At 33.2% G+C, this 12571-nt stretch overlaps 2 protein-coding genes across 2 annotated transcripts; one reads left to right on the top strand and one right to left on the bottom strand.

Annotated features, from left to right (window-relative positions):
- On the top strand, positions 1-3344 carry LOC7492075 (putative pumilio homolog 8, chloroplastic). Its single transcript, XM_002298723.3, has 5 exons — positions 1-1312; positions 1394-1556; positions 1889-2052; positions 2415-2673; positions 2910-3344. Exons 1-5 carry the CDS (start codon positions 171-173, stop codon positions 3024-3026), a joined length of 1845 nt encoding a protein of 614 aa, XP_002298759.1. The 5' UTR covers positions 1-170; the 3' UTR covers positions 3027-3344.
- Positions 3345-10204: 6860 nt separating this feature from the next.
- On the bottom strand, positions 10205-11907 carry LOC7459748 (thioredoxin domain-containing protein 9 homolog). The gene is made up of 3 exons (XM_002300213.4): positions 11459-11907; positions 10715-10873; positions 10205-10616 (listed from the first exon to the last, which is right to left on the bottom strand). The coding sequence occupies exons 1-3, from the start codon at positions 11756-11758 to the stop codon at positions 10437-10439; spliced, it is 639 nt and encodes a 212-aa protein (XP_002300249.3). The 5' UTR covers positions 11759-11907; the 3' UTR covers positions 10205-10436.
- Positions 11908-12571: the final 664 nt, after the last annotated feature.

Here is a 12571-nt window from a genome sequence, read left to right as displayed (position 1 = left end):
ACTCGCTGGGAAATAAATAAGCACTCCCTGAAAGCGCCTGAGCAAAGATTGTTGCTTATCCCTTTGGAAAAAAAAATAATCTTTTCGCTGTATACGATCCTACCAGCTCACAACAAAACCTAGAAATTTCTCCCCCTGGATTCGTGTTTGAATCTCCTCGCTTTTACAATATGAAACTTGATTATTCTTACCCCTTTGAAGATCCAATTCTAGAAAGTTACTTTGCTAGAATGAATCTTTCTACAACTGGTAGATTTTCTCATTCTTCTAATGAACAACAACGATCTTTGAACACGATGAGGAGTGATGATCAGTACTCACTTGCTGCTGGTCACCCATCATACCAGAATAGCTCCCAAAATGGGACCACATATATGGAGCAATATCCTTATTTTTCCAACATTAGAAACAATAATGGAGGCTGCGGCTATGATCAGAATGTCCGAGATCAAGACTACCATGATAGGTTTGCGCTGCATTCTTTCCCCAGCACCTCCCAAAATAGTACCGGACATACGGTGCATCCTTCTTTTTCCAACATCGGAAACAATAATGGCGGCCTCGGCTATACTCAAAATATCCAAGACCAAGACTGCCGAGATAGGTTTGCACTGCATTCTTTTTCCAACTTCGGAAACAATAATGGCGGCCTCGGCTATAATCAAAATATCCAAGACCAAGACTGCCGAGATAGGTTTGCACTGCATTCTTTTTCCAACTTCGGAAACAATAATGGCGGCCTCGTCTATAATCAAAATATCCAAGACCAAGACTGCCGAGATAGGTTTGCACTGCATTCTTTTTCCAACTTCGGAAATAAGCATGGGAGCACTTCGCGCGCGCGTATACGTAGTCAGTCTTATGATGCGCTTGATCAATATGGATTATGTCTTGGTAGAATACTCGATGCTGATAGCACAATACTTGATACTGGCTCTCAATTTAGAAGGGTAAGATCGTTAGAATCCTCAACGTCAGATACTCTGAGGGTTTCTTCTTTGCCTAATTCCCCAGTTTTTCAATCAGATCACCCATCACTATATAAACTGAAAGGCAGAGTGGCTGTGGCAGCAAGAAGTCAAATTCTGTATCGGGTCTTGCAGGGCGTCCTTGATGAGAGGAAGCCAGATCTAATTGAGATGATTTTCTTGGAAGTGAAAGATTATGTACATGACTTAATGGAAGATCAGTTTGGTAATCATGTTATTCAGAAGCTTTTTGAAGTATGCAGTGAAGCCCAAATGACTCAACTTATTCTCTCTTTGATCCATAACCAAAGGAGGCTGCTTGGGTTATGCTTTCATCTAGTGGGGTATGTACATGGTGTTTTCGTTTTAATTCAAACTCCAAATCAATGATTTGGACTAATTTCATTTAATTATTCTTTTCATAGAACCCGTGCGATGCAAAAGATGATAGAGCACATCAAAACGCCTAAGCAAAGATTGTTGCTTACACAAGTTTTGATTCGGAGGACAGTCATCTTATCCCAGAACCAAAATGGTTATCATGTAATTCAAAAATGCTTGGAACATTTCCCATTTGATGATATAAAGGTAACACACACACACACATTATATATATATATATATATATATATGCTTTGTCCTTGCTACACAAAAGTGATTGCAAATTAAGTATATTTCTACATAATATTGAATTTATTTGAACTTGAAGTTATGCAAGATTCCATAGTTTGAAGTATATATTAATCTTTAGCGTTTTAATAATGAGATACGGCAAGAACACACCAATGGATAAAGTTATATTTTAATTACTGTAAATGCACACTCTCATATATATAGTGAAGGTGAATGATTAGTACGAGTCATGTTTGCAGTTGATTTTCTTTTCATAATCATGATAAAAGCTTTTTATATATTTGCAGCCCCTCATCAAAGAAATAGCAGAAAGTTTTCTTGACATTGCAATGGATAAAAGCGGATGTTGTGTATTGAACCGAGCTTTGGATTGTGCACAAGGGGAGCTTAAGCATCTTCTTTTGCTTGAAACAATAGCTAATGCAATGTTACTATCGGAAAGTCCTTATGGGTGTGTCCTTTATCTCCTCTTTTATGTTTACTAATTAGTTCCCTTGACATGATTTATGAAAAGTGATTTTTTACTTTGAATCATGATTTAAAATTTACTTTTCATAAATACTTTATCATAAAAATAAGCTATAATAGCTTCCAATGTTAGATATTTCAAGAATTATTCTATGATTTTCAACAATAAATCTATATGCAAAAACTTTTGAATTAAAACCAATGAAGATAAGATTCCTCCTTTGGCATTTTGAATATAACCTTTGTACTGGAAGCCAAAAGTTTATAGACACAAAGAAGAGTTTGTTTCATCTATATATTTCCTTACAGATGCCTTCAACTTTCTTATTTCCTTTTGCATGTTAGGAATTATGTCGTGCAACATGTACTCGACGAACGCATACAGCATGCAACAATCGGGATACTAGAGAAGCTAAAAGGATATTTTGTGTCTCTCTCCATGAACAAGTTTGGAAGCAATGTCGTGGAAAAATGTTTGATATGGAGCGGGGAGGAGAATGCTTCAATGATTATCGAGGAGTTTATGCACAGCCCTTACTTCGTGAACATCTGCCGTAATAACTTCGGGAACTATGTTGTTCAAAAGGCACTGGAAGTATCAAAGGTTAGAACATTCAGGCTATGCCTTTTAATTTATTGGCTCCTTTGTGTGTGGCACTACACTTGCTAACCATCAATCAATGTTAATCCATATTTGCACAATATGTTTACGAAAAAACTCGAGTCATTAGATATCATTACATATGCTCATGCTTTTCCTGCTTCAACGAGCGTAAATTTTGCTTGCCACATTCTTTTGATGCAATAATAAACTACCTTTCCCCTTTTCTGCCAACGCAGGGAGGCATTCGCAATGCTCTTGTCAGTCGCATAAATGATTCCTATCCAGATCTGTACAGTGATATTAATGCAAAAAGGGTGGTCAGGAAAGCTCGAGATATCAGGTTCCGGATATAATCGCTAGGCCATGACACCAAGTTCCGAACTAGTTGTGCTTTCAGCTGTCGAAAGTTCCGTGTTGCATATCCCTGAAATATTAGTTAATTTGTTGTTGATGTTAGACTTGATAAGAGGGCAGTTATATTGCTTTTTGCTATAGATAGCTATTAGTAGTAGCGTTTCAACTGCAGAAGAAATAATGATGAGTTTGTAATTTGAAGCTGTTGTTACATTAAACAAACCATTTGGACGCTATGTTGATGTAAGGTAAATATGCTTCATCAACAGAGATGCTGTTGTTGATTATTATATATTAGATTCAATTTCTTAGTTTTAGTATTTATTTCTTGACCGAGTTCTTAGAAACACCTTCTTTTCATTAGTTGATTATATTTTGATATTTGAAATTTGACATAGTTCTTGAGCGTATGGCAAACAATGATTTATGTAGGAGCACAGAACAAATGCTAGTGTTGCCCAAATTGTAAATCATCTGAACACTTTCTTTTTGTTGGAAATAAATTGCGGAAACAGAGAAGAAATTAAAAGGATTGGAAGTGATAATTGGTTTAGCTGCAGCTCAATACTTAGTTATGTTTTTTATTATACTTTTGTTCTGTTTTCTTGCTTACATAAACTGAAGAGAAAATGCCTATATAACAAGAGCTGAATTAATGAAATCTAGGAACACATAGACCTCCATAATCTAGAAAAAACCAAAAGAAGAAGAGCCATAAAAGTTAATAATAAAAGACATTGAGAATTACAAATTACATATAACACTCCATTTTAATTTGTAATCTTCAAGAACCACATGAATTGTTAAAACTTCTCAACTGGTATATTTTTAGTGAGGACATCTGCAGGTTAATCATTTGTGTTGATAAACACCAGTTCAATCTCCTTCTTGCTTACCATATCTCTAATGAAATGATACCTCAATTCTATGTGTTTTGATCTTGCATGAAAAACTGGATTCTTGGTCATTGCAATTGCAGACATATTATCACAGAAAATAATGGTAGGATCAAGAGCATTTTGCTGCAAATCATTAAGAACTCTCCTCAACCATACTAACTGACAAACGACTTCATTTGCAGCAATATATTCTACCTCAGCAGAAAATAAAGTTATAGAATTCTGTTTCTTTAAACACCAAGAGATTATATTTGTTACAAGATAGAACACATACCCAGAAGTACTCTTCCTATCATCATAGCTTCCCGCCCAATCACTGTCAGAATAACCGGTCAATCTGTTTTCATTTTGTTCTTTATATAGGATTTCATGATCTTTGGTTCTTTAAAGATATCGCAAGATCCTTTTTGCTGCTGCAAGATGAAGTCTGCTAGGATTCTCTATAAATCTGGAGATAATACTAACATAAAAGAGAATATTAGGTCTTGAATTTGTGAGGTAGATTAAGAATCTAACGAGACTCTTGAAATACTTTGAATCAATCTTAGCCGCACCATCATCCTGATGTAATTTCTCATTTGCTGTCATTGAAAATGCTCTTGGTTTAGTTCTACTTTCATCAGAATGGTTTCAGCAGAAGTTAATTTGAACCATTACTCTATATATTAAATGTCTACATTAAAAGTTTACATTCAAACACTCCCTCTTAATTTTAAAATCGTGATGATTCAATTCTCTTGTTAGGAGTGTTGGAATTAATTTTAAAGTCTACATTCAAAGTGTCTTTTATTCTCATAGGTGTCTCCTAGGTATATGCATGTAACTATTAAATATGTGTTTATATTTTAAGTCTCTTGAATTATCCTAGATTAGTATAAATATATGTTTGAAGTATTGTAAGTCCAAGTCCAAGTCTATAGGGACTTCCTCTCTTAGGAGAATAATATTTATATGAATGAGATTTGTTTTTCATCATACTTCCCATGTTCCTTGTTTCCCTTATCTCCTTCAAATATTTCTAACACTTTTAACCTGTATCTTCATTTCAGGGTTAATACTCTTATCGATTTTGATCGATGTTTGGATATGCTGGAAAAAAATTGTTAATTTTATAGAGAAACTAAGAATGCTTTGATGGTATTTTAAGCTATAAATACATAAACCAACAAGATATAAGAATTACATTAAGTACTTGAAAAGAGTTGAACAAACCCCGAAAAAGATCAAAATGACAATTACTACAGAGAGAAACCCCAGGTCAATCATGCAATAAAATAGGGTATTTAAAAGTTGCAAAAGATCTAGCTCCATGGAATTTGAAGGCATATCATATTCTTTAAAGAGCTCTGGATGGCTGATTATTTAGATAATTGCAGCCCTCTTCTTGGTGCATCACCTTCGCCACCACTACTTGCTCCATTTTTCTCTTGCATCAAATGCATCCTCATACTCAATATCCATGTCTCTATTTTCTCCAACCACATAAAGAGCTTTAGACCCCCCTGTAGTTCAACTCTAAACACCTGCGTCATGGTAAAAACTTGTCACAAACATTGTCATAAAAAAACGGAGTCTATATTATGGGGTTTCTAACAAACCATTCTCTGATCCCAACTTTGTCACAACCTAAATTCTAGGTTCATGGCTGGCATTACAAGAGTAGTGCTATAAAGACACCCCACCTATACTAAGCCTCAAACATACTTCTCATAAAACAAATTATATAAGATTTCACATCATTTCATAAACTTTCCATAAATATTTTTCAAAACCAATAAAATCAAATGATAATTCATAATACTAATTACAATATAAGAATCCAAACTCTAAATAAAATAGTGTAATAGTGGATCACTTTAAGACATCAAATCAAGACTAAAAGAAAAGTCTCGTGGAAATAAGCAAAGCGTTCCAACCAAAAATAAAGAAGCAGAAACTCTCAACAAAGTCAGTTTGCTAACAGAAGGTAAGAACCTGAAAATAATATTAAAAATAAGGAGTGAGTTCAATCAACTCGGTGAGGGATTAATATTTAATACACATCGTATATATTATAAATTATAATCCACACACACACACACACACACTAAACATATTAGTATATGGTCGTTGGTACATGTAAGATAACATATTACATATGAAACCATAGAGTTCCAATAACAGACAAGGTTTGCGGTCCCAATAACTATGGAAAAATTAGTCGCTATAGGCTAGTGTCTCTCCCACTAGCTAGGTATACGGGCTACTATGTGCATATAAACTAATTACTCTCTATTAGTATGAAGTTTCTAACAAGTATCCTGATATCAAGAAATAACAGATATTCATATAGTTTTGCAAGCAAATGAATGTCATATCAAATATAATTTAATTCAAAAGAATACAAGTGCAAATTCAATAATAAATGAGTACTCGAAAAATAAAGCAACATGTATAAATATTCAAGAAATAACCAGTTGTACTCATCATATAATAAATATATTTATATTACATACATATTAAAGATTATCTCACTCATCCAGAAAATAAAAGCAAAAAACAAACAAACATAGAACGGAGACTACAAAGGATTGCTAAGAGAAACATCAGCAGAACTTCTACTGAATACAAAAAATACTAAGAAAAAACTTGAAGAATATAATATAAAAGATCACAACTCTAAGACTAAAGACCAAATCGTAATTATAAAACCAAAATAGATTCTTCCGATCGATCCCGAACATTATTCAAATTGACCGAACCTAAAAGAATTGATCAACCTTCACTGCTTGGTCAACCGGTCGATCAAAATTGACGAACCAGTCAACCAAAACAATCAGTCCAACTGGTCAATTAGTTCAGAAAAACCAAACGACCATTTGATTGGGATTTCAGAATCCCAATTTACTAGTCTTTAAAAATTACAGATCCTTAAAACAATTCAACTTGTTCCTCAAAAAACTCATAACTTTAGTCCTTATATCAATCGTTTTAATCCAAACTAGCACCCTAAAATATCAGTTAAATATCTTTAATCATCCAAATTCTAAAATCAAACTCAACTAATAGACTCAAGCATAAAACATCAAGATTTTACCTTAGAAATTCTTCTCTCTAACTTGCACTTCTTCTCTCTCATCTCTCATCTTTTTCTTCTTCACCTTCTTTCTCTCAAGAAAACGAATCTTTTTCTTCTTTTTTTTACTTCATATTTATATTTATAAAAATATATGAAAAGACCAAAATGTCCCTAAATTATTTATACCCTTAACTACTCATCAAAGGGTGTAAATGTCTTTTCCAATCCAATATTTTTAGCATATTACAGTAGCAGCAGCAATGACAGTGTCAATATCCCGTCTTCCTCCTGTTGTGCTTTTGATTTGTCAACTTGTAGATACTAAAGAATGGGATATCCAATGAAAAAGAAATTCCGGAAGGATACAAATGAAGATTGTGCATTATACATTACTAGAAAATTGATAAATACAAATAGAAATACCGAGGGAATATTTTCATTGGTACATTGCTGACGGATTTTACCGACGGAAATATTCCCTCGGTATTTACCGAGGGAATTATAGTGGTAAAAAAAAATTTAAAACAAAGCAAAAAAAATGATGACATGCATTTTTTACCAATGGAATTACCGACGAAATAAATTCCGTCGGTAATTCCGTCAGTAAAATCATTGGTAAATTGTCAACACTATTCATCATGTTAATTACAAAGGGAATCACCGACGGAACATTCCGTCGGTATTTTATAGAGAGCTCTGGAACTATTCACTTTTCAATTGCACTGTTAATTACTGTTCTTTACAAACAAAATCACCGACAGATTGAAAAGTCGTCGGTGTTATTTGGTGGTTTTCTGAAAAATTTAAATTAAATATTACAGACGGAATCACCTACGGATTGAAAAGTCGTTGGTGATATTTGGCGGTTTCTGAAAATGTTATATTAAATTCAAAATTTAAATTAAATATTACAAACAGAATTACCGATGAAATAATTAAAAATATTAATATTTAATTAGCCGTCGGTAAAACCGTCGATAAAACGCCCCAATAAAAAGCCTAGACTCCCTAATTTCACAACAAACCTATCTCGTTTCTTTTTCTTCTTCTTCTCTTCTCTCCTAAACTCCTTCTCTTCTCCTCCATGTTCAGGTATGTCTTCTTCTACTTTCTTATTTTTTCTTCTAAGTTTTTTTTTTAATTAGTATACTTTATTAATTTGTTTTTTTTTCTCTTCTTAGCTTCACTTGCAACTACATTAAGGTAAAAAAAAAATGTCTTCTTTTTTCATGTTTTTTTCACTATATTTGTTTTTTATTTTATTTTTAATTGTTTTTGTTCTTAATAATTGTATGAATGTTGTTGTAGGATTTTTTTTTATATGAGATCAATTTTTAATTGATTTATTTATAGGATTTTAAAATTTTTTTCATATGAATTTTTTTAGTTGAATTTATTTTTTCGTGTTACCGATTTGTTGCAAATTGTTTTGAGTTGATTTTCTTCTTCTTTTTTCCAAGCATTTTGAGTATTATAGAGTGTTAATTAATATTAATTTAATTATTTTATAGTTTTGTAAAATATATTTTTTAAAAAATATTTTTAAATAATTACCGATGGAATTACATACGGTTTGTTTCTAAGGGAATTACCGACGGAATGAAATATTTTTTTTCTGCTTGCCTTTTTCGTCAGTAAATACATCGGTAATAATATTTTTTTTATTACCAAGGGACTTACCGATGGACAAAAAATTATCGACGAAAGATTCACCGACAGAGACTTTCCGTTGGTGATTTCATCAGTAATTTTTTTACCAACGAAATGATAGTGCAAATACTGATGAAAAATTCCGTCGGTAAATCTAAAGATTGTGGTAGTATATTCATCACATTTATCTTAGTTTAAGTTTTGCAATTGTTTAAGTAGTGCTAATTTTCATCCGAATTGGCTATAGGGATGAATTTCCCTTAGTTATTGGAAATCCTATAAAGATACAACTGAAAATAAATTATTATAACTTTAAAGATGGACTTTCCACCACTGTGGTTTAAAAAAATGAGTTCTCTTCTCCTTCATTGTTTGGATTTGGATGGTTTTTGCATTTACAAACAAATGAGCATCCATGGAAAAAATTGAATTCGGGTTATAAATACTCGAAACCTGATTAGATCAAGTTTGAATCTTCAAAATCAATGCTCGATCGGGTTTGAGTTGGGTTTGGATATTAATTTTAGATTTGGATTTGGGTATGGATAATGCAAAACTCGACTCATGGGCACTCATTGTTATCTCTACATAAATTCAATATTGAAGGATAAAAAAAAAAAACAAATCATTGTTCCTATGAACAGTGGTTTGTAAGAAGGGGTATTGAAAAAAAAATCAATTAAAGAAATGACAAAAAAAACTTGAGTTAACCTATCAAATATGCAATTCAAACATGAGAATAAGATAACTTAATAAAAAGCAAATCAAAATAAATTATAAAGTCTAATACCTAGTAAATCCAATGTTAAAGGATAAAATTAAAAAGAAAGAAGCAAACCATTATTCTAATGAATAGTGGTTTGTGAGGAGGGGTATAGTTAAATAAATTATGAATTTTAATACCTAATAGATCTAATGTTGGAGGATAAAATTAAAAAAAAATCCACTATTTAGTGAATAATTGTTACGAGTAATGATACAATAAAAACTATATTTTTAAAGCCCAATCAAAACTAAGCCTCGGGTCCAGGCCTGGGTTTATGCACAAAATATATATATATATATATATATATATATATATATATATATATATATATAGACACACACTTTTATAGGCCTACTAAATTCAATGACAAACTCCAAGCCCAAGTATAAATCTATTTTTTTTACATCCTACTTATCATCTTTTTATAGGCCTAATTAATTAAAAGAAAAACTACAGCCCACGTTAAGGATTTATTTTTGCAACAGCTCTTCTTTTCCTTGAGTTTCAAATTCCTTTTAGCCGTCGGGGACACCATTATTCTTTTTATTCTCACTTTCCTTCCACCAATTCTCAACCTTCTTACATAATAATTGGATGCTTTGCTGTTTATGAAGTTTTGACATAAGGGTTCCTTTCTGTTTATGAATCAACATATCATAATCCGTGGAAACATGGTATTAATGCTTTGGGGAATTTCATTTCCTATTGAAAAATGGAAGCTGCTTCAAAAAAAATAAGTCGACAAGATAGTACAAGACTTAAAAGCACCATAATTCCATCCACGGGATGATGCAATGACATGGGTTTCAAAATATGGAATAATCGATTTAAGCTTTATATCAAACACGAGAATAGGATGAGCTGAAACTCAAGGACTTGTACAACATAAAGCCCCAATCTGCTTTCTACAAAACCAAACAATAGAGCGATTGTAGCGTAGCCTATGAGATGTAGCTAAATTGGCAGATTGTGACAGGCATACTCTACTAGACAAGGACTGGAGTCACCTTGTAACCCAAAAGGAGATTACTATGATTTAATCTGAATCTGAAGAGTCATGGCTCTCACTTTGTCGCACACTCCTGGTTTGTGCACTGGATTTCGATGAATTTTGAGACGATTCACCCTCAAAAAAGATCACTTGAGCTTTAGCCAATCTCTCCTCCAAATCCTCTGTGTTAAACTCATCTGTCCCTCCCAGCTCATCAAATCCCACCTGAAAACAATAAAAACATGGCAGTCTAATTTTCAGAACAGTGGAAAAAAGGTGTGAATTCAGTCAACAACATGTTGCCATAAATATACAAAACACACCACATAATCATCCACTTTGGTATTCTTTATAAGTGCAAGAGTTGGAAGAACAACAATCTTGAGTTTTTCAGCCAAAAATGGACTTTTCTCAGCATGGATCTTCACAAAACGTGTCTCTATATGTTGCTTCGCCAGTATGCTCATGTGCTTGTCCATCACCTGCAAATGAACAGTAAGCATGAAATTTTCTCCTAAACCATCCATTTTCCCAGTTAACGTAAAGGCAATATTAATATCACTTTCTCACACACAACATATTTCATCACATATTGAATAGCTCAAACGTAGTAGTTATTTCGCATAACATTCTTTCCAGTGTTGACAACATCAAGCAACTAAGCAATGCCATTGTATTGCTATTAAAGCTTCCAGGTGCCTTATAACCCTCAGAAATTAAATAAAATTTAAACGAGAGAAGCTGCATAAGCATTTGAGTTAAGCACAGTAGATAATAGTTTAGTCATCTAGCAACCTCTAACTTCAATTGAGGACAATCTTGTTTCCAAAATTGCCCTTCAATTGATACGAAGGGCAAATCACAGCCCATGTCAAGAAACAAAGACTACAAAATCAATATAGAAAAACCCTAAAAATCCACCCCATAAAAAAAGGAGCAACATTTAAGAAATAGAACCTACAAAACTCAAAATTCCTTAAAACACTGAAACATCAATAAAAACAGAACTTTCTTCAATCGAATAAATTAAATTGTAGAAAAAAAGTGATGGTGATTTCTAATACTACCTTGCAAGGCCAATTATCACGATAGAAATGGCAAACGACACGATCACTAGCTTTAACAACAGAGAAGAAATCCTTCTCTGATGGAATCTCCGTGTACTCACCATGACCTAAAGAGATCCAACGACTACGCTTCTCCGCCATTTTCTTCATCTGTTGTAACCGTCTCTCTCTCAATGCTTCTATATCGTCGAGATCGAGACGGTCTAAGGCTGCGATCTCTTCATCGATCTTGTCTTCCACTGCCTTGGCTACAGTAAGCACTTGCTTCTCTATAATATCTTGGAGGTTAGGGTTTGCCATTGTTGGATATCGGAAGCTCTCTCTCGCGCTTGGACAAATTTAAAAAATGGAAAACTTGAAATTGAAAAGCAGAGAGAGGAGATTTTTAATCCCAAGGTGATGGAGAAAGGCTAAATGCGTGCAAGCGATGCCGTTTTGATTTTGTGAGGCTTGGGTCGAATCCTTGTAGGTGAAGTCCATTTAAGAAGTCGGGCGCCCATAAAAATAAAATAGCGCAGCTTTTAGGATATTGGGCATGGGCTGAAAGTTACTTTTTTCTCACATTGGTCATCACTACCGATCTGTCGGGCCCATTATTTTAGCCAATTGGCAATCAACAAATCAACCTACTAATCTGCCACGTAGCCACAATCCACCTACATGGTTTTAGAGCGTGTTTGATATTGTGGTAACTTTTGTGGTTGTGGTTGTGGTTTGAAAAAAAAAATTAATAAAAAATACATTTTGTGAGGTTGATTTCAAAAAAAGTTGGTGTTTGGTTAAAACTGTGGTTGAAGTTGTGGTTTAAAAAAAACAGTTTCTTGTGTTTGGTTAAAAAACTGTGGTTGAAACTGTGGTAGAAAAAAAGCAGTTTTGTGTTTGGTAAAACTGTGGTTTAAATTGTGGTTTAAAAAAAATAGTTTCTTTTGTTTGGTTAATATGGTTTATGTTTTATATTTGATTTGAATTAATTAAAAGGACATATATAGACACACATATATAATTCCAAAACATAGGTGTTTTGTAATTATGATTACATAACAAAATAAAATATCATTATACATTAATGTACTCCTTTATTGTTCCATCAAACTATTTGCAATTCCATCGCGT

This window comes from Populus trichocarpa, chromosome 1, assembly GCF_000002775.5.
Source record: "Populus trichocarpa isolate Nisqually-1 chromosome 1, P.trichocarpa_v4.1, whole genome shotgun sequence".
NCBI lineage: Eukaryota > Viridiplantae > Streptophyta > Magnoliopsida > Malpighiales > Salicaceae > Populus > Populus trichocarpa.
The sequence above is the reverse complement of the archived record's forward strand: the minus strand, read 5'-3'. Positions and strand labels throughout refer to the sequence as shown.